The 21,530-nt window shown below is 38.5% G+C and overlaps 1 protein-coding gene and 1 long non-coding RNA gene across 10 annotated transcripts in view; one reads left to right on the top strand and one right to left on the bottom strand.

The window, feature by feature from the left end:
* Positions 1–78: 78 nt before the first annotated feature.
* The window catches only part of WDR20 (WD repeat domain 20), a 45,786-nt gene continuing 24,334 nt past the window's right edge, over positions 79–21,530 (bottom strand). Inside the window, exons 2-6 of one of the 9 annotated variants that reach the window (XR_005627884.1) lie at positions 17,945–18,127; positions 11,975–13,252; positions 6,945–7,075; positions 2,531–2,678; positions 79–982 (exon numbers count right to left, since the gene is read on the bottom strand). Coding sequence is in view for 4 of the 9 variants with exons in the window: in XM_039712975.1 (XP_039568909.1) it covers positions 6,986–7,075; positions 11,975–13,252; positions 17,945–18,127 (1,551 nt within the window). In the remaining 5 variants the exon portion in view is untranslated. Of the gene's footprint in view, positions 983–2,530; positions 2,679–6,944; positions 7,076–7,263; positions 13,253–17,944; positions 18,128–21,530 lie in introns of all 9 variants that reach the window. The other 8 variants (XR_005627889.1, XR_005627888.1, XM_039712975.1 and 5 more) reach the window with 8 other exon arrangements.
* Positions 2,580–9,163, top strand: LOC120503913. The gene is made up of 3 exons (XR_005627890.1): positions 2,580–2,698; positions 6,842–7,106; positions 8,978–9,163. It is a non-coding gene; the product is annotated as an uncharacterized LOC120503913 (long non-coding RNA).

Below are 21,530 nucleotides of genomic sequence, written 5' to 3' on the forward strand. Positions count from 1 at the left end.
TTCTGTACCAAACATTTAATTCAGCAAAGAATTGGTTACATCAAAAGTGATTGGATTTGAACAGAAAGTAAACAAAAATGCATATTCAAGATAGTTTAATATGTATTTTCTGAATTAGAAATATCACTTTCTTAAATGAATGAGAATTTCTAGTGTAATGATCCATTACTCCCATCCCCCATCACTGAATTACATTATTTATACATATATTACAGAGCCGATTGCAGTTGGAAACAACAATATTAAAATAAATGTTTAATAGATACAAAGGATCTTTTCTCCACAACATAGTTTTTCTGGTGTCTGGACACCAATTTTAAAGTAATTCTCTATAAGCATTAAACTATTTAAGTGCAAAACAATTTTGTTTTAAAAAAATCTATGATTGCAGCATCCATCTTCCTGAAAAACATTTTGAAGCCAGAAAGTAATGACTTTCATTTTCCATGAGTGCATTCCAGGCTGTCTTCTAGCCATCTCTGGTTAAAAAAATCAGTGCAAAATAAACAATGGTGAAGTACTAGTTTAACCATTGAACTTACTTGAATTTAAGAAACATATCTTATTTTACACTATATATATATATGTATAACTTTTATTTATATATTTATAGAGAGATTAAATTACACTGGACTTGAAAAGTATAAAGAAAACAAAAATGTTACTACTTTTTTCCTGCAGTACTAAAGGAAGCTTTTTGCTTTTTCTCCAATGCAAACTCTTCCTTGGGTGAGCAGCCTAGCAGGATCAGCTGTAGTGAGAACTCCTTACATTTGTCCTTTGCAAGTCACTATGTGATTCACATAATTCCATGTTTACACTCTGCCACATTATAATTTGTGATGCTCTTTGCCTGAAGAACAGCTCCTGGTTCCACTGCCATTACTTCTTGTCCTGCGTTCAGAGATTTGCTAGCAGTAGTGTGATGCTATACTACAGTTCCACTTGGAGAATTGGCCTGGTTTTGGGATGACAATAAACCCTGCAAACAAAGCAGTTTACATTAATCCAGCAAGAGAACCTGACATGAATTTTATAAAGTTCTTAACCTGAACCTATAATGAGTACAGTTGATTTTTACCAACACTTGCTTATTAGCACCTTCTCTCCTCCAAAGGCTCTAAGCCACCACGATCTCAGGCAAGCAGTGCACAAAGAGCTCTCAGACAGGAAGAAACATGTGCGTTTATGACACGGAATGGATCTGATCCCAGCATTTGGTTTAATCTACCTTGCACTTGGAGTCACAGTGAACTGTGAAACTTTAAAAATCATACACCAAAAAAGTGATCAGCATTTTACTGGGGTGGTGTCAAAGCCTATTCCGATATCAATGTTTGACACCTGACCTGATACAGGGAAACACTCCATCTCTTATATGTGGTTGAGTATTACAAGGTTGGAACAGAAAAATACATCATCTAACCAAATATTTGTTTTGGTAATTTTAAAACAGAATGAAACCCTGACAAGAGTTCAGTAGAGATTTCCTATTACAATTTAAGTTCACACTCAGGAAAACTTGGTACCAGCTCTTCTAACTACCCTGCCATTCCAATCAAGAGCCTTATTTCACACACAGCCCCTCAGGTTACAGCAGCTACACCTTAAACCCCTGGGTACCAATGGACAGACTCCATTTCAGATTTATGCATAGTAGCCACTTTTTAATAATTCTCCTCAAAGCAACTTTATCAGGCTTACTTAGGAAAAGCTTAGTGTCAAAATACAATTTAGCCTTATAAGGGCATTAGCTGGTTGTACTGAGTGCCAGCAGGCCAAGGAGCACGCTGGCAGCTGGCAGCACACCAGCAAGTATCCCCATGCAACTCCTCACCTGGCAGCTATCATAATTGCACTTTCAGCAACTCCTCTAAGCAGCTCCCAGCTTATGTTCTTACCTCAAAATTAAGATCCTGGGACTCAGATCCACCAAACTAGACAAGATCAGGCAGCAATTAGCATACAGAAAAAGACAGAATTATGTCACTTCTTCAGAATCTACAGGAGCTCTTTCAAACTCAAGAACTGAGAGGTCATGATGATGGAAGTAAACCCTGACCTCAGAAGAGGTGGAAAGAGGGGAAAGAGGGCCAGACTGACTGGATTCAAGTCATCAAATTCCTGTGAAAACCAAAGCCTTTCTTTTTAAAAGAACATCTGATCATTTCAAACATGTCATGAGCCTGGATAGCTTGTAGGATTTATGACAGACTGTATTTGCATATGGTCCATATAACATTTATATATAACAGACCACATGGAAATTAACTTGGTGCCTTCCACAGAGCTCACCTGAAGGAACCTGAACACCTTTATTTGTATTTGTTTATGCAGGGAATATCTGGTTCAGACACTGTTGAGGTAGACTGAAGTGGGTTGTTCTTTACATTTGACATTTGGGATGTGCAAGGATCCTGCATATTTCATGAGAACAAAAAGTTTCCTAGTTATTACTTAAGGACTAGATGGTGAAAGAAGGCAGAACTTTAGAACAAACAAGCCACTGAAGCACTTCTGAAATTTTTACCAGGAAAGTTTTGTTGCAAAATGACAAGGTTGAATCAGAATTCACTAGTTCATTACTGAAGCATTCTTCACAACTCTATTAAATCCAGCAGCAACTGGAAGGTCTTTCTTGTCAGAAGATTACATCCACTAAGCAACTTTGAAGTACCCTGGAAAAAGACGTCCAAAGGTATTATTTTCAGTTTTAATTAAATCAGCAATCCAAACTGTTCATATGCAAATATGTGCTTTATAAGCACACAGGAAGCTCTAGGGATGGCATAATGTCAAGTCTTTTTCAACAGGCTCATAACAACCCTATACAGGAGAAATAAATCTATTCTAGCATTGGATTTACATTGTAACACAACCAATTCCTGGGAAACAAAATGAAGTTCTTTTCCTAGGATTCCTCTAGAAACTGGCAGCACATACTGAAATTCAGTGTGGTGCCTTATTCCCTGTGAACTATGAGCCATTCTAGAATACAAGTTTCAAGACTAGGAACAAGGAGTCAGTCCTGGTTACATCTCATAGGTGGTGAATGCTCCCTGCTGTGAAGAGCAGCAGCTCAGTGCAGATGGCCTTCAGTGAGCACTAGGAATTCCTTGTATGTCAGTCCTTGCTCTGAATTAATTCTGCAACTCTGAGCAGGCAAGCCAGAGGAACAATGAAGTGGAAATAACCTCAAGACCAATATCCTTGTGCTTCTGCAGATGGAACAAATGTATGCAAGTACTGCCTTAAAACTTGGACTAGGCTATGATGCCATTCAGAAATTCACTCCCAGGGGAGAGACCACAAAGTTTGTGAGTTCTTCCAAGTACTTGATTTCAGAAGAGATCTTAAATGTTTATACAAGAAAAGCAAGAGTATGAATTTGGTTTTTAGGCACATAAGTTTCACTGAAGGTGGTGAGTTCTCAGTGGGTCCTGATTGAAACAAAAATTCTACAGCATTTTGCCATTGTTTCAGAGCCTTCCAAGCAAGGCTATTAATCAGAATGTGTTTGGTGATAGAGGAAAACAACCTAAGAAAAGCAAGTGAGGGCTCAAATAAAGTTACTGCTCTGATACAAAAGTTCTCAGTAAATCTCATCTGTGATACAAAGGGTGTGGCATTGGAACAGTTGTAGTTACATTCTCTGGAAGAACACGATGGGTAAGGTAATGAAAAGACATAAAAAAGTTCCTGCCTGTAAAGAAAGAAGAAAGCCATTAGAGTGTAGTGCTTTCTGTGATGGAACCACCCAGTCTATCAGGTGGGAAAAGATGAAACAAAAGCTGCAGCAACTTATTAGAGCAACAGCCAAGTCAGCCTGCTTAAGAGCTGTGACAGAAACAGGGAAGGGCAGAGCCACAACAGCTGCAGCTCTGCCGCGTGGTGCAGCAGCTTCGGCCTGAGGACAAACAGATCCCACTGAGCAAGCAGCAGGAACAAATTAAGACACTGCTCAAAGTTTTGTAAATAAATGTAGTGTTTTATTAGCAGTAGTATTTTGTCAGCATAGGAGTCTAGCAGGCGTGGGAAATGGAAGAGTTATGAGATCCAAGAGAGGAATTTAGTGAAACAATATTCATCCCAACCTCAGAGAGGTAGCTGCTGTCATCTCAATGGGACACTGCACAGCTGAGCAATGCAGCTGCAGAGGATGGGGTCATTTTTCCTAAGTCAGTCAGTGCTGTGAGTGCTGAACACAGGCTACCTCCTGTTTATCCATGCATTCTCTGACTTCCTGAAACACACAGGACTTTGCACATCTGGTGAAAATATGCTGGCATGGGGAGGAATGAAAAGCCATAACAAACACAATCAGGAAGGCCATTTGCACCCGAGGTTCATGGCACTCATTGCTGGGGTCTGTCTGCTGCAGCAAACAAACCCTCCTCCCCATGTATGGGATTGTGAGGAGAGGGGTGGGTATATTTTTAAAAATTCCAGATACAATCCAGACAAAAGTCTGGGGTTTTTTACCAATGACATGAAATGCCATGTTTCACAAGAGAAACTAATTCTATGAAAGATCAGCATGTAATTGCTGTATTAAAAAACCACCAAAAAAAACCCCAAAAAAGAACCCCACACCCACAAAAAACCAAAAACAAACAGGAAGGTATTGCAATATTAAATAGGAAAATAGTAAGCAGTAGCCACTGAGTTAATATTTTCTTAATTTAAATTAGAAGATGTTTAATTGGAGCCAAAGGTGCAATCATACACAGTTCCACTAATCTAGATAATACACAGCAAGTTTGGACATGCAAGCAGGATACAGAAAGTGCATGTCTCCTTCAGGGAAACAGCTCCACTGGCACTCAGAACATGCTGGATGTCAAACTCTGCTCATCTTTTTACTTTCTGGTTTGAAATTGAAAGGTAGAAAAAATAAAGGAAAGGGTCCAACATAACAAACAATCCAATGTAAAAAAAGAAGTCTCATAGTACACTTCACTAATGCAATTAAACCAGTTAAAATGTGTCTGAATTACCAAATGCCCATACAAGAATGGTACTGGTTTGTTAAACTATTTCTACTATTGCCAGTATGTAAAATAATGGGAAGTTATTATTTGAAAAATACTGCAGAAGTAGTTTATTCTTGTCCAGAACTGTGATATTCCTGAGTAATTAGGGTTACTAGGTAACTAGAGTTACAAAGTAGTCTGGACTGAAGCTTTGCTTGAGAAAAGAACCCATGGTCCATTAATGTTGGAACAATAATACACCAAAACCAAAGTGAGGTTTCTCATATTTGTTTAAAATTCTGTAGTTAAATTAGCTGAACTGGTTTTAAGACTTGCACGAACAAAATCTTCAAGTTCTTTATCCAAAGAATAAGTTTTTAACAGCAAAACTTTCTAAACTTCATATACTCACTAAATCATATATTAATCTAATGGAGTAATAAAATTAATTTAGTAAGAATGCTCAGGAAAGCACATGCTGCTCATATACATAACATGCTACAGAGAAATATTCTGTAGGGTTTTAGGGGGATACAGCAAAGCTGAACACAGTTTGTGTGTTCACTAAATGGGCTTTTAAATTTGTATTCCATTTGCCTTTTTTTCTCTGTTCTGATAACATTACACAAAAGTATAAATACATAAACCATTTGACACCAGACCTTATAAAAGACTGTAGCACCTTTAGGGTTTCACTTGAAACTTCTCTTCTGTGCATATAAAGGAGTTTTAACAGAGGTGACTGTCAACAAAAAAAAAACAAATTCAAGGCTGGTAGAAAACCATCAGTAACTAAAAATCTGTCCAGTAGCACTAGGTGAATGGAAGATATGCAGGTCCAAGAGGAAAAAAAAGTAAGATGCAACTACTTGGGTGCTTGAAAATGCAAAAAGGCTTTTGCCAGCAGAAACCTGACCTGGGCTCAAAAATAGGACCTTAAGCTTCAATCAAGCAGTAAGGGCTCACAGGCTTATAAACTGTTGTTTCTCTACTTTCCTCAAACTACAAAAGTCAGTTTAGAAAATAATGTAATTGAGATAAACCAGGGAAAACCTCAGGGAAAAGCATATGACTTAAGGCAACCCCATGTGAGTTAGCAGTAAAGCAGCTGTGGTCTTAGCAGAAGAAAGGAGGCAAATGAGTTTGATAAGGTTGAGCAGCACCTACCTAAAATCCAGCTTCAGAACCCAGAAAATAGCATTATCTTAAAAGTTATTTCCTTGAGAAGTTAGTGCAACATTATGAAAGGCAAGTAAAATGATACCTTCATGTTTCAAGCCATATTTTGCCAAATACCTTCTCTGACCACAAAACCTGTGGAAGCTGTGTTTTGTTTCAGGCTCACACTGACTATTGAGAAACTGGTTTGACCAACCAGTTCTTGCATAATTTGATATAACTGGATGTTCCAGAAGTGTTCAAGCAGATTTCATTTTTTTCTTTCACTGGCCCCTGTTCTTAAATATGCATCTATGTTCTATGTACAGATCATCACAATGGTCAATCAATACCTTTGAAGTACTACAAAGTTCTCAAGTTTACATAAGATGATTGCCTCAGCTTTAGTCTACAGAGTACTTTTGCACAAGAGACAAACAAGAGTCCTCCCTGTCAGACTAGACACAAAGTAACTCACTTTTACACTGAAATTCCTCAAAGATGCCTCTGAAACATTTCAGTAAATAGCATTTGTTTGGCTTTTCTTTGTTAACAAAGAATCACCGCTGCAAAGGTGAGACAATGCCTAACCCCTCAAAAGGAAGGGCAACATCTGAAGTCTTCACCTAAATTTGCTCCAAGGAATTTTGCAAAGTTTTAGACTAGTTTATTTTGGTTCAGATGAGTTTTAATGCTAGATTTTTTTCTAGACAGAAAATGCTTGAATCATCTGTATGAGCCATATCCTCAGGGCTGTAAATTCAGCAATCATTAGGTAAACACCAAGATCTAAAGCTGGAATAAAGAACATACCCTGCACCAGAGTCCACAGAGGAAAGAGCTCCTGTAGAGTCCTAGAAGGAATGACGACACTCTGCCCCAGCTGCTACCGGACAGGAGTGCAGAGAGAATCTAGATACAGCCATGTCTGTGTTCTGCTGAATCTGAGTTCAAACAAGTTTGAAAAGTGGTTTGGTAAGTATTCTGTTTCATGTTACTCTAGTCCTAAAAAAAATAGCTACCTTGAGTCACGACCTTATCAGCAAGCTTTAAACATCAAAACATCTGCATAGTCTTGAGACAAATTGAAACATTTTCTCAGAGCAGGTTACAGATGTGATCAACTTCTTACTTTAAAGCATGGCAAGTTAACAGTTTCATTGTGGCCATTTGTTCAGCACAGTGTGAGAGCACAAGACCACCTAAGCACTGCAAGATAAATTAAAACTCAAATGTGGAAAGGACTATTGAAAGTTATCTACATTTACAGTTCAATCACACATTTTTATTTAACGTCAGTATACAGAGGACAACCCCAGCAAGTTATTTTGTAATGTCAAGTATTTAGTAAAGTTCTTCAGCTGTAACAGTGACAATAGAACAGCTAAAAATAAGCAGTATGAAACAAACATGATCTTCTTAAAATTATAAATATACCAACAATACTTCTTAAAGCTTAATTATTGCAACAGTTAAATTAACAATAGTTCATGTTAGAAAGGCTCTATGAAATTTATTCAAGTTGTCAAGAAATTAGATGGAAGTGTAAAAAGGAAATACATATGAATTTTACTTTTGATTTTCACTAAAGGTAGTCAATACAATTTTGTACAGTATCACCTAACATGTCAATCTTTAACAAACTCCAGTATACAGAATCATAAAATGCAGAAAAAATAGTTTAATCTTTACATGTAAATTGACAGTAAATTAACTGACACAAATTTTATTATTGTAACATAAGCAGGCCAGCATTTTAAATATTAATTTAGTAGTTTTATGTTGTTAAAGGGGCAGACATATACAGTCATTCCAAGTACATACTCAAATTTTAAGAGGTGATAATGCAGAACATGGGTTTTCTAGAAAGTGTTTAGTAAAAGTCATGTTATTTCCTAATCCAGACATCCTCATCATAAAGCCTTTACAGGGTTATGATCTCTCCTGGCTTTACTGGAGCCACTTGTCACACCTCCTCACACACGCACACACACATACCTTGCTATAAATATCACACCAGTGTACTCTAGGTTTAATTCACCCTGACAATGTGGGTATGCCATGTGCAACTTTGCTATTGTGCACATTACAGAAAGCTTCAAATTTTAGCATGGTAACCTGAAGTTGTATAGCTGTGTTTCAGTTTAACTATAATCATCCCTGAAGTTTATACAGATACCGTATCACGTTGAAAGAAATCTATTTGATAGTACTTAAATACCAGCAATTGAACTTCAATTGTAATGATGAAATGCTCCTTTCCACTGAGGAAGAATTAGTATGTATAGCTGCTCGTCTCACTCAAATATAGTACATGAATGTTTAAGTACTTTCACTAAAACAGAAGTCATACTAAAACATGATACTGTACTACAATTGTAGTTAACTAGAAAATTCAAGGATGTTATAATTTAAGTCTAAGTTTTCCTGTACAATAAGTCAAATAAATAAATTCCATGTGCATTTGTTTTACAAAGTGGTAGGATGTTTCTCTTGCTAGGTTATACACTACCATTTCACCTGGAGGTGCTTTTGGCCAATCTTACCTTGAGCTTTCTGACACAGGGAGCTCACCAGCAACTTTCACTCATGGAAAATGGAGTTGCTGCACAGACAATGAACAGTCAGTTCTGAAGTCCAACACAGAAATCACATAAGTAGTGACTCTGACCACTGAGTTCAGAGAAAACTTATTTTGCATATGCAAGTACCACTTTGGGGTTTTGTGGGTTGCTTTTGTTGGGGTTTTTTAATTGCTTCTGCAGATCCTGTAATTCAGTTTGACGTAGCTATAAAGATAGCACAATAAAGTTTACTTTTGTTCCTTCCAAATTCTATCTTTCCAGATTAATCCAACAGTTCTGTAACCCCGTTTAAATTTGCCATCAGGGCCTGGGAAAGACAGGGGTGAGAGACGACAGCTAATTGTCACCATGTTGAGAAGAAAAGCTCACACTCTTGTTAAGGCAACCTATTTTTCTGACCGCCTTGAACCTTCTTTCACAGAAACCAGCTCACCAAAAAAAAAAAAAGAGAATAAAAAATTGAAACTAATGAACCCTGAGCCTCATCCAACTTGTTTCTAATTGAATTTTGCCATTCGCTTCACTTCACTGACTGGGAGTTGGCAGAGCAGTTCTGGAAGTGCAACGCAAGGACGGTGCATCCCGTGAGGAAGCTCAAGGTATGATTTGGTACACACCAAAGCAGTAATTTGGAAAGTTTATAAACAAACTGTCAGGACAATATCAGCACTGTACAGACTATCAACTATCACAGGGATCATGGCTGAAGAGACACTTCTGGATTTATTTTCCACTCAGGGCAGCACAAGCCCAACCAGAAAAATAAACAGAATGTGTCATACACTGTCAAATTATCCAGCACATGTTTTGATGGCTGTTGGAAATGAGAGGGAGAGGTAGCACTGGCTCAATGGAAATTACATTAGACACTGCAAGCCTCCTTCCCTTTTCCATCCAATTCTTTCTTTAGGCTGGCAGTGGCATCAATTTAATGAAGGCCTTCTGAGGCAATGATGGAAGCAGCAGCAAGATTCAGAGGCTTGTACTCTACAGAGTTGGCAGACAAAAAAGTGACAGAGCTTTAGGATCACTTGGGGAGCCATGTGTCAAAGGAAGACTAGAAATAGCAACTTTAAACCCCAGAGTAATGGGACATCCTAGGATAAAACAGCTGGTGAAACAGAAATGATGGTATATAACCCAGTAAGAAAGACATCACCATGAGTGTTTTATACTTTGACAATTCTCATTAAATAAAATTAAGTGCTTTCCTATAAACAAAAAGGATGCTCATAACGTCCTTCTGGCACAAGTATTTTCCTAACAAAGCCCTGTAAACATGCCACCAAAATTTAGTTTTTACCAGCAGAGTGAGCTCACTAGAAATGCAAGTGAAATCAGAAAAACAAATTAATTTGTAAATTTCTAAGTAAATACATCCTAAAGAATATGGCATTTACATCAGTGTGCAATATATTAATTTTGAAAGTGATAACTTCAGCATGAAAATTACTTACCTGTAGTTAAAGTTTTCCATATTGGCCAATACATAAATCCTGATTTTTGGTACTGCATACTTTATCTCTGAAATATTTGAAATGTCATATTCCAAATCAAAGTCAATACACAAAAATATTTAAGTTATACTCAGTCTAACAAAACCCACCTCAGCCACTGAAAAATAAATGTGACATGTAGTGTTTAATAGTATTCAAAGGAGTTTTAGAACAAAAAGAAAATGTAGCTCACAATAGCAATCTGAGGCACTGCTGTAATTAATAAGATGTGAAGTGCACCGAGTCACAAAAGTGTAATTGCTTTAATACTTTCATTTTGAGCAAACATTTTAAATAATTTAGTGTTTTAAGGGAGTGCTTTTATTTTTTAATTAATGCTGGATTTGTAGTTCTCAGGCAAAAAAATACTTTTAGGTAACACCCTCCTCCCTTCTCCCATAAAGGGGTTTTCAATTTTAAGTTTTAGATTCAACCTTTAAAGATGCATTAAGATGCAGAACAGACACAGATTTTTACGCATACATATGTTGTGACTAATTTGATAAGATCTCAAAAAAGCCTACATTATACAAACAATTTTTAAGAAAAATAATTGAGTTTTACTTGCAAGTTTATAGTAATGAAGATGTGGTATCTAAATATATACAGTACCTCTACTTCAAAAGTCAGATTTACGAACCAAATGGTTAAAATCTAACAAACAACAGATTTTCATTTAAGTTGCTCAACATGGCATTACTCAGGTATTACCAGATCATTGCTCTTACTTCAGGTGATAATCTACATCCCCTTTCAGAAATTTTCACAAAAATAATGGTTCTTTTTCTCAGATCAACTCTGGAAATGTTTTCACAGCTGTATTCCTTTGAACTGTTGCTGGCAAGCAGAGCTATTGTAGCACAAAGTACTTTTTAATGTAAGAATCACCACATTTAGCTTCAGTCAAAATTTAGCTATCTATACATTGGACAAAAGAAAAATAAAATATTATAGGTGTTCAAGTGCATCAACAACAAGAGTGAAAACTGGTAACAGACTAACGTAGGTTCAGCTGATGGAATAGGTGCCATCAAAAACACAAGCTTGTAGTGGTTGAACTGCCTCAACAAACCTGACAGGAACAGAACACTGAAACTACTGAGAGAAAGCTTGCAGGATTTTCCCTAACTTAAATACATAAATCAAAACCTGGCTATAATTAGAGTTCTTTGTTAATACTGATTCACAATTTAAGAGCATAAACTACAGTCAGTACAGGGCTCACAAATCTGTGCATAAAATGGCTGATGTTTTAATAAGAAGTGGTTTCACATTAATGGCAGGCCACCACAGAAAAGAATGGAGGAATAAAACACTTTGGTTTTCACTTTTTCAGAGGCTCACGTTTCTCATTAGACTTAGAAGCAGCAGCTTTTCATAAGCTACTCTCATTGGGAGTGCTTATTTTTTAGAAAACATTAGAAGGATTATGATTATTTTAGTGTTTGACAGGTTTTACTTCAATTTTTACATAAATAGCTTTCACCATATTGTGGTTATGCTTAAGTATAAGAACACTGATCAATAGTTTAGATGCACAGTATTTATTTCTTCTGCTGGAAGGCAACTATATTTAATAATTGTATCCAAGACACTTCAAATCATTCAGAAATATGGCATGCAGTATCCAAAAGTATGGCTCTGAGGATATTTTTTTACATTAAGCATAAAGAAATTTTATATTCAACATTCATTATATTTCAAGAAAACTATCTATTCAGAGTTCTAGCTCTTTGATGCAGCATTAAGGATTAAAACTTACCACTTTACCAGGCCTTGCCCATGTGCAAATAAATCCCTCCTGACAAGCAGTGACTATACAGTCTTCAAGAAAAATTAACACAGTCAGTCTTTCATGTGCTATCTTTTTACAGATAAGAGGCTCTAACAAGGGAACATCTTCCATTCGGGGACAGAGAGGTGTTCCCAAAGTTTTAGCTGGGTCCGTTTTGGTTTTAGTAACTAGGTTCAGTTTGTCACTGCTCTTGCTAGATATATGTCCCATGCTATGGTTTCTCTTGTGATCTTTCTCATGGTGTCTTTCCTTCCGATCGTGTAGCGATAAGGTTGCAAATTTACTAACGCCAGAAGCAATGGCACCATCCATGACACTGCTTTTACTGCCAGCATTTGAGACTGCAGAGTGTGGAAGGCTGTTGGACCGTGGAAGAGGAGGGGGTACAGAGTTTCCAGGTGTTGTGATACTGTTTCCATTACTTCCTGGGTTAGTTCCACCACTTCCTGCAGGTGGACTTGTGGCATTCATGACATTTGTATGTGTCCTTGCTCTTGAGAGAGGTTGGTGGGGGAAGAGGATATCTTCTGTAAGATCCCACAAACAGAGCTGCGTGTCCTGGCCTACTGAACCAAATCTATACGTAACACTTACTGGACGACTGTCTGTAGAGTTCCTTTTGGATAGTCTAGATTGCGTGCTATTTGCTCGATCTCTGCCAAAATGAAGGTCTTGGAAATCCTCATCGCTTCCGCTAAATTCCATCGGGTCGCTCTCTTCTACACTAGTGGTATACGGATCAAACGCAACGACACTGACCCACGATTTATGGCCGTGGCCTCTCGCTATGACTCGACAGTCCACGAAAGACCAAACTGTCACCAAGTCATCCTCTCCGCCTGTCACTATGTACTTCCCATCGGGGCTCCAACACACACACAGCAGTCCTCCAAAGTAGCTTTTCATTGTACCATGCAATTCCACCGAATCAAAGTTAAACACACGAAGAAAACCATCCTGGCTCACACACGCCAAGAACTTCCCATCGGGGGAAAAGGCAAATTCGTTCAGGGCACCCTCACCTACTGTCCACTTAAGCAGAGGGTTTCTTGTGGATTTGCTCTTGCAAGTGTGCACTGCAAAACTCTCTCCTTGTTTAAGTAGCTGGTAGTGCGGGGCTGTGGTACCACAAGTGTGCTCCACGTTATACAAGTACATATTGCCACTGGAATGAGCTACTAGGAAAAGGCTTTCCGAACCTGGTACCCATTTTACACAGGTTACTCGGGACTTGTCTATTAGTCTCTGTGAAAAACAAAGAAGATACACATCAGAAACTCTGAAAATTAAAGTTTTCGTGATTAACTGTAAATCTGAGCTTTCTGGGGGATGAGGAGCAATACTTAAATAAAGTGAACTTAACTTTCTAGACAGGGACTATGTTAGTTACTGTATTTGCTAAAACTTATCAGGCAGTAAAGAGGGAATTATTTTCAGACATTCTTATGGTCCAGTCACATTCTACAAAGACTGTACTTCAGTCAAGCCAATCTGTTATGAATCTAAAGGCAGTGCTCTTTGGTTTACTTTTCCCTGTGTAGGTTGAAGAGCATGAGAAGGCAACAAGAAAACATTTAATAAACTAAAGGGAAAAAAAGCACTTAGTCATCTATACTATACAGCAAACAGGTTACAAATCAACAACAGTAAATTCAGGCTCTGATTTTATCTGAAATCACAAATAAAACCCAACCTCTGAAAAAAAACCTACCAGCTTTTACTGATTCAGGGAGCAAAGGCTGCATACACAGTGACCCTGTTATCATGTGGCTGCAAAGTCAGTAGGTAAATGCACGTGGCAGGGTGAATTCACAGGGCACCACAAACTTTCACCTTGGAATCCCCAACCTCCAATTATTTTTCTTTCAATAGCCAAGGACCTATCAATACCCTGTTACCATTTGATTAAGCACTTTCCTTTAAAACAAAATGTTTTACTGGAGTTCATAATTGCAAAAGAATGCACACACATTAAACAAACATTCCTGATCTTGACTTCAGTACTCTAAGAACTGAGAGGTGAAGTGTGACTCCTTTGACTACTGTAGTTCTGGTGGACTTCCACAACTTACCACGTTGTCCATAGCACCACTCAGCTGTAACTTGCAGACAAGTAATTCTTTACAAGCACATTCAAGATTTGTATTTGGCATATTCATTGTAAGGAGAAAGAAGAGCTGAGCCACACAAAAGGCAAGAGTGCAAATGTAAAGAGCCTAAGGAATACCAGAACAAGTTGCAAAAGCCCTAAGAACAAAGAATCCCACCCCACCTTGCTATGCTGTTTATCACACACAAAAACATCAAACTAATGGGTAATACATCAACTGTTATCTGTTGTGGAACTGGACTGGAAAGCAGCACCTGGCCATTCTAGATTACACTTCTGCTGCTGTCAACCTAAGTATAAAACCAGAAAGTCTCTCCTGTAATTTTTCATTGGTTAAAACAGCCATGGTATATTTGAGATCTGAGAGATGTAACTAAATATGGCAAAGTTCCTTCAAATGGAGTAGCTTTAAAATAATAGAGTCTATAATTCTGTTGTCATATAGTCTGCAGTTCTGTTGGGATATTTCATCTAGTTTGTCGTGTATTCACTGATATATATCATGCATAGCTCAGTAATGATGGCATCTGATACATTAGGGAGAAAGTCACCTGGCACACACTAGGAGAACAAGGGCAGGGAACACCAGCCCAGCTGGTTTCCTGTAGGCAAGAGTCTTCTCACTGCCAACATGGCAACAAAAGCAAAATTTCTTGCTCTCTACTAAAACAGCTCAATCTGACATACAACCTTTACTCATAAGAGTACCTGCTCAACTTTCATACTAGATATGGCACTTTATGTCCTACATGATCCTAAATACTGCAGAGAAACTCCACAAACCTGGAGGAGGCTGCAAAAACCAGAAGATTACAATTTGCAATGAGAACAGATCAGCTCAGGGAGACAAGATGCAGAGAGACTTTAATCTGCCATGTACAAGTGACTACAACACATCCCCTTCTCAAGATACAAACTCTGAAGCTGTGACTTCTGTGAGTTTTAAAAGCTTTCAGCTGGGTTCACAAAGTTCTGCAGCACAACAAAGCCAGACCTGCAGCCAGTGGGAGCAGCAGATGCATTACAAGAATGGTCTGAATGCAGTATCAGCACATCAATGAGGGATGTGAGATAAAGAGCTGATGTTCAGTTTGATGGAAGAATAGGAAGTGAAGAAGCTTCACTCACCAGGCAGAAACACTGGCCAAGATTATCTTGGTCGTGTTTTGGAGAACTTGAAGGGACAAAATTACAGGCACAGGCCACAATTGACTGAAAAATCTGAGGCAGTCAAAGAATATGCACTAAGGTCTTACACAGCTTTGGCAACAAAGATACAGGACAAGTTTATTAGGAAAAAAAATGCAGCTCAAGGCTTCAGTTTAAATTAAAAAAGGATTAAAAAGTAAGATTAAAAAGCACTGGCTAATTTGATAATAACCAATTACCACCTGGAAGCAACTGAATCTGTGAGGTGTATTAGACTGGTTTGGGCAGTAAGAAAATATCAGTGGTTTAATTTTGACACAACTGGAAGGAATACCACTGTGGCTACAGATGGATTGATGTAGGCAGCCACAAGCTGCACAGTATCTATCACCCACCTCAGCCTTTCAAGTCCCTATCATCCTCTACATCAACAGCATTTTTTAAAAAATTAGTAACAAGTTAAGACTATGCTAGGGCTATTGCATTTTTTGTTCAACATAACCTGTAATAACAGGATGAATTATTTCATGTATCATATATATTCTGATTGCTCTACCACAGCTGATAGTCAAAGCAGAGCTCTGGGCTACCTGAAGCACCAAATCACTCACAGGACAGGTGGTGAATTCTGTTACCTCCAGCATGAGTGCTGGATCTGTAGAACAACGTTAACACTCATTCAGACCACCTTATGCCTACAGTTGTTCCTAAAGACTATCTAAACTCCAAATATATTCAAAATCCAATAGGCACCTTCATCTTGAAGCAAATGAGCTGGTTCAAACATCAGTGCTCACTAATGTTTCTCTGAATGGGACCTTAAATACAAGCCAGAACTTACAAACATCTAGGGCAAACTTCAATACTGGAATTGACAGAATAAAAATATATTTCAGTTTTAGAGCTGGTTGTAACTGCAGATAAGGTCAGTGTAGGAAACAAGAATCTGTCATTTAACTGTAGCTTACTGTGTGTATTTGGTAGCACTGAGCAAATCCTTACATTAGCTTGGTAGAAGAGAAATCACCTCATTTAAATTTCCACCAAACTGTCAAAGGCCACATTTCCATCACACTGAATAATCTGACAACAGCACAGACAAAAAGCAATACTGGCTGATGGAAATTGCTTCACTTCTTCCAGCATTTGGGGAATACCACAGGAACTATTCAGCCTGCAACACAGCTCTGCACTGCAGTCACCAGACAGTAAACACCATCAAGGCCTGGAAATGTGCACTGGGCCTTGATTATAAGCATTCCACCAGAAGTTTTTCTCAAAGGAACTATAGCTCAGCTGCAGGAGTGGGAACTACTCTGTGATATGAAACCAGCTGTTTAGAGTATGTCTGCTACCCTTAATACTTACAATGTTCTTGTACAAGAACAAATAACACACTTTGGGGGGGGTAGGTGGGGGTGGTAGGGCAATGCTAAAATTAACATTTCAACTACTTATACAGAGGTTTTTACCAACAGACAAAAGACTCATTAAAAGATTCTCCAGCACTATTTCCCACTCAACACAAGCAGAGACAGAGCAGTTGGGACAAGGCCAGGTAGGAAGAAAAACACCCCTCTTCTGATCTACATGTTGCTACTTTTAGAAAGCTGAGGAGGAATTAGATCTAATTATAAAACATCCCCAGTGAGAAAAATACTTCAATCTTCTTTGCACAAGGAAGGAGGAAGGCAACACATCTCTCTGAGGCGGGAAAGGTATACTTTGAAAGCTGAGCAAGGCTTAACTTCATCTGTAAAGTTCTAATCCAGATGTGAAATTTCAAAAAAGGAAAGAAAAACCAACAAACAAAACCAACCAAGATACCTGCAAACCTCTCTACAGAACTGAATTAAAACAAAAAAGGAGCAGAAGAACAATCCCCAAAAGCAAGTCACCTCCCCCAAACCACCCAAATTCCCAGAGCTTATCCTCTGCTGAAAATGCCATCACAAGTCATCCCAATTAACAGATTTCTTTCCTTATTAGCATCTGGACACTTACTCCTCTAAGAATATCAATGCCACAGATACTCAGAGCCAGTGGTCCTGTAACGTGGCATTAGTGCCCCCCATAGTACTCCTTCTATCTTTCCTTATTGCATAGCAGCAGAAAAAGCAGGTGGAGAGTTTCCTTCTGAACATCACATGGCCAAGACAACACAAACCCTCAGCATTTCTGTGCACTCACCTTTATAGCCTACTCTTATCCAAGCAAGCCTTTAGGAATACAGGCAGTTTCTGCTGTAACACCCCAACCATAAAAATGTGTATTTTTAACTTATTTAATATTTTGACTATAAAATAGGAGTTAAATAGCGGCTTAAAATGTTCTTTTTCATTTGCCTTAGAAACAACGGAATTCAGAGCACACGTAGCAATATTTACATTTGTAGACCTTATTTCCATCTGTAAACTGTCCTCAACACTAGTTACAGTATTACCCAAACTAGAAAATCCTAATTTTTAATCTTTAACCTCACAAGATGCCTTTATCTTTTCACAATGAGTAACATTTTTATGTAAGTACTCCAAGCCAATGGAACAGCTGAAAAACAAAGGCAATGACTGAACAATAAGCTATACAGGCAAATGGAGCCACATCTATTGAACTTACAAAACCTAGGAACTTCAATATCACAGATACATGCATGCAACAATATTAAGATTTCTACTTACTTCCTCATTAAATAATTTGCTAGTTTCTTTTTTAATAGGGTCTATAAGTTGGACCTGGCCTGCAGAGAAGCCCACTAGAAGAGACACACTTTCTGCTGTGGCTGTTAAGTGATTGAAGTCGTGGCATGTAGGCTGTGTTCCTTTGTATATCCTTTTGTCTATTGGTTTGCTCAAGTCCGCAGCCTGCAAAGAGAGCAAACAGAATTCAGACAGTTTATCACAATATGTGCACACAACCACATCTGTTTGAAAACAATGTTCATACCACACAACAATTTATGCAGTCACAAAACTCTACTTTAAAAAGCAGCTCTGCATTTATGAGACATCCAAGATCTTATCAAAATGTTTCTCTCTTTAGATTAAGCAAGTGTGCAAACTACACCTGCCCTTGTCTTTGCACCTACAGCACGTGACACACCTGTGACAGCCACACACAAAGGCTCCTGTGAGTCCTCAAGATACCAGAAGGCTTCTCCTGCCACAAGAGCCATCACAGAGACAAGGAATCTTCTACTTTACTAGTAGCACTTCCCCAGTATTCAGTACAACCAATTTTGCATTAAAAATACCATATTCTCAATCACACAATTCTTGAACTTTTAAGTCCATCCTTTAACAACAGGCAAACAAATGATATTGTTCTCCATAATCACAAAAAATTATCAACCAGCTCCAAAGAGAGCATTTTCTAGGAACAGTGATTCAAGATACTGATACTGCGATTATAAAACACATTTTACACCACTGAGCTACAAAGTAATTTGCTTCTGAAAACAAAACTCAAATATAGCTCAGACAAAATAAGTGCTAACAAAACTGAGGCATTTCAATATAAACAAATTAAGATCTAGCACTAAGTGTCAGAAGAATCAAAAGGAACAGAAAAGCAATTTAAAATGCTCCCTCACTTGTGCCACCCATGTTCATCCCCATATCACTTCTGTACAGACAACTAAATCTTTCATCATCCAGAGATTAAACCCCACACTTTAATATGCAAGATCATCCATCAGGTTCAACCTTGTTTTTTAACCTCCCTATTTACTAGGTGCAGAGTCTGTAATTAGAAAGCTGCAGATACTCAAACAATATTACAGGCCTCAGATGTAGCTGTGATTTGGGCTCAGATTCTAATTCTGATATATACTTTTTCAGTATATCTACTCAGAGGAAATCAGGCCAGCAATAAAAGAGAAAGTAAACAAGCTTCACATAAAACAGAATTGCTCCAAAGCATTAAACCTTGGAGGACAAGGACTGAAGAGTAGAAGATCTTTGGTATTCACAGAGCTACACAGAGAGAAACTAGACCTGTCAGTAGGGAAAAATCCTAACCAGCTACACAGGTGAGCCATTTCCAAGGCAAATTTAACTACAAGATATGCATGACAAACATTTATACACAATATTAAAGCTGCACTTATGTTTTGCAGCACATATTATAAACCAGTTTAATCAGGTGTACAGTCTCCTAGTTAAAAACTCCAAAATGAGATGATGTATTACAATTTCTAAAGTCAGCAGACTAAAAAGTTATTCCCCAGAGTCCAGAGATCCATTTTAAGCTAAAAGAGAATATTACCAATACCCCTTCAAGGAGAAATTAAATAGAATACTAGTTCAACTGGGAGGTGGAAGGATAATGTGCATGCCTGCCACAGAGCATTCACCAGCTCACAGGCTGATGTAAATCTGTGATTTGAAGTTGAAAGATCAAATCCTAAAGGCCTTGCAATTAGATTGTGTAACATTCCCTTGTCCTGTATCACTATAAACAAGTGATGGCAAGAGAGAACTCTCAGAACTGGGGTAGCATTTCTATCTGGAAGAGCAAACTACACAACCACATAGCCATACCTCAAATAAAGCAGAATTAAAGCAAACCTATGAGACTCCAAGTTCTCTCCTCTGGACAGAAGTTGCAGCAGGACTCAATGCCTAAGAACAAAGATCCATTCTAAAGTAAACACGACTTGGTCTGAATCATACTGAATGACCATAGCACCACAGAGTGTCCCAGCCAGCAGAGGATACAGGCATTACCACCTTCTTCTGAATCCTCATTGGCCCTTTAAGCAGCAAAGAATCAATAAATAGGTGGCTATGTTCAAACTATACCTTGCTCCTTTGTCTGGCTGAGGTTTTACATCACTAGCTTTTGTTTTTCTTGTCCAACAACTTTGGCGTGACAAGTTCCCTATCTCATGAAATTCTGTGGTAACAGACCTAGCAACACATGAAATTCTGATAAACTGAATCTAAGCACAGACTTCACTGTGCTTATTCTAGCTGTTCTCTGGGAACCAGATGGCAGTGAGAATCTGTCTGAACTTAAATGAAGTATAAATAAACTAAATCAACCCAGAATTAACCAGGCTCCTACTGACAGGGATGCCCCGCCTTTTATTTACATGCAGCTACTGCTTTCAGTTACAGCACAGTTGTCTCAGGGAGAGAAGTCAAATCTACAAGCACTAAAGTTCTGCTTTGGTCTAGATCTCTCTTAACTGAAAGAGAGAAGAACCAACGGGCACAGCAGCTAGGAGACATTTTCTTTATTTCTGCATGAAGGCTGCTATTGGATTTTGCTAAGAACAAGAAAAATGCTTACTCAAAATCAAGCATGGGACTCAGTGTTTCATCAGCTCACCACTAAACCCATTTGCTATTTTGTGAAAGATGTGATTCTCAGAGAAAAGCTTTTACATGAGATCTTGTCCATAAAAAACTGTCAAATCCTAAGACCTGACATATCACCTTGCTCTTTACTGAACACGGTGATATGAATTTCCCTCTGCTTAGAAGTGGTGATGGACTTTGAAAAAACCCCAAAAAAATCTTGGGATTAAGTGTTGCTGGGCATGGAGATTAAAAGTACAGGAGCAGACACCCTCACCACAGCACCTGGCAGAAAGTTATTTGCACACTTCCTGTCCCAATGCTTTTAAAATTTTCTTCTGAAAAACACTCAGCACTATTCCAGCCTGCCCACTCTGAGAAACTTCCTCAACTGTGGATGATTCATGATGAGAGCAACACTTTCAGTAATCACAACTGAAAGCAGAATGGGGCAGCTGATGCAAGGCAAGGAACATCAAGAGCATCCTTACCTGTGCAAGCCTTGAAGCACATCTCAGCTAATGAAGGCTCTGGGACTGGCACTTGGCCAACTGATCCCTGTGCTAAAAGTCTGCTCCTTCCAACATACAGAGGTACTGTACCCCCTGGGCAAAGAGACAAGGAATAACAGGCTTTGGGCACCAACAGGAACCTCACACACTGTCACAAAGCCAGTGACACAGCTGAACAAAACTGCTGTACCTTGGGCATCCACAGCTTCCAAGTCCTGTCTCCGAGGAGATTTGAACTCTCCCTTGAGAGAACCTCAAACTTGCTCACAGAAGAAAAATTGAGCTTAGGTTTGTGTGATGAATTATTACTCTAGAAACAAAACATGAGCCATGTAACTGTTTGAGGGACTTCCTATTCCTCACAGCACACTTTTAACAAAACTACTCCCACTCTGATGGGGAGGGAGGGAGGGAAAATCTAACAGTCTAACAGTAGCCCATTCACCCTGGAC

The sequence above is a fragment of the Passer montanus genome, unplaced genomic scaffold (assembly GCF_014805655.1).
Source record: "Passer montanus isolate IOZ18808 unplaced genomic scaffold, ASM1480565v1 scaffold27, whole genome shotgun sequence".
Classification (NCBI taxonomy): Eukaryota; Metazoa; Chordata; class Aves; order Passeriformes; family Passeridae; genus Passer; species Passer montanus.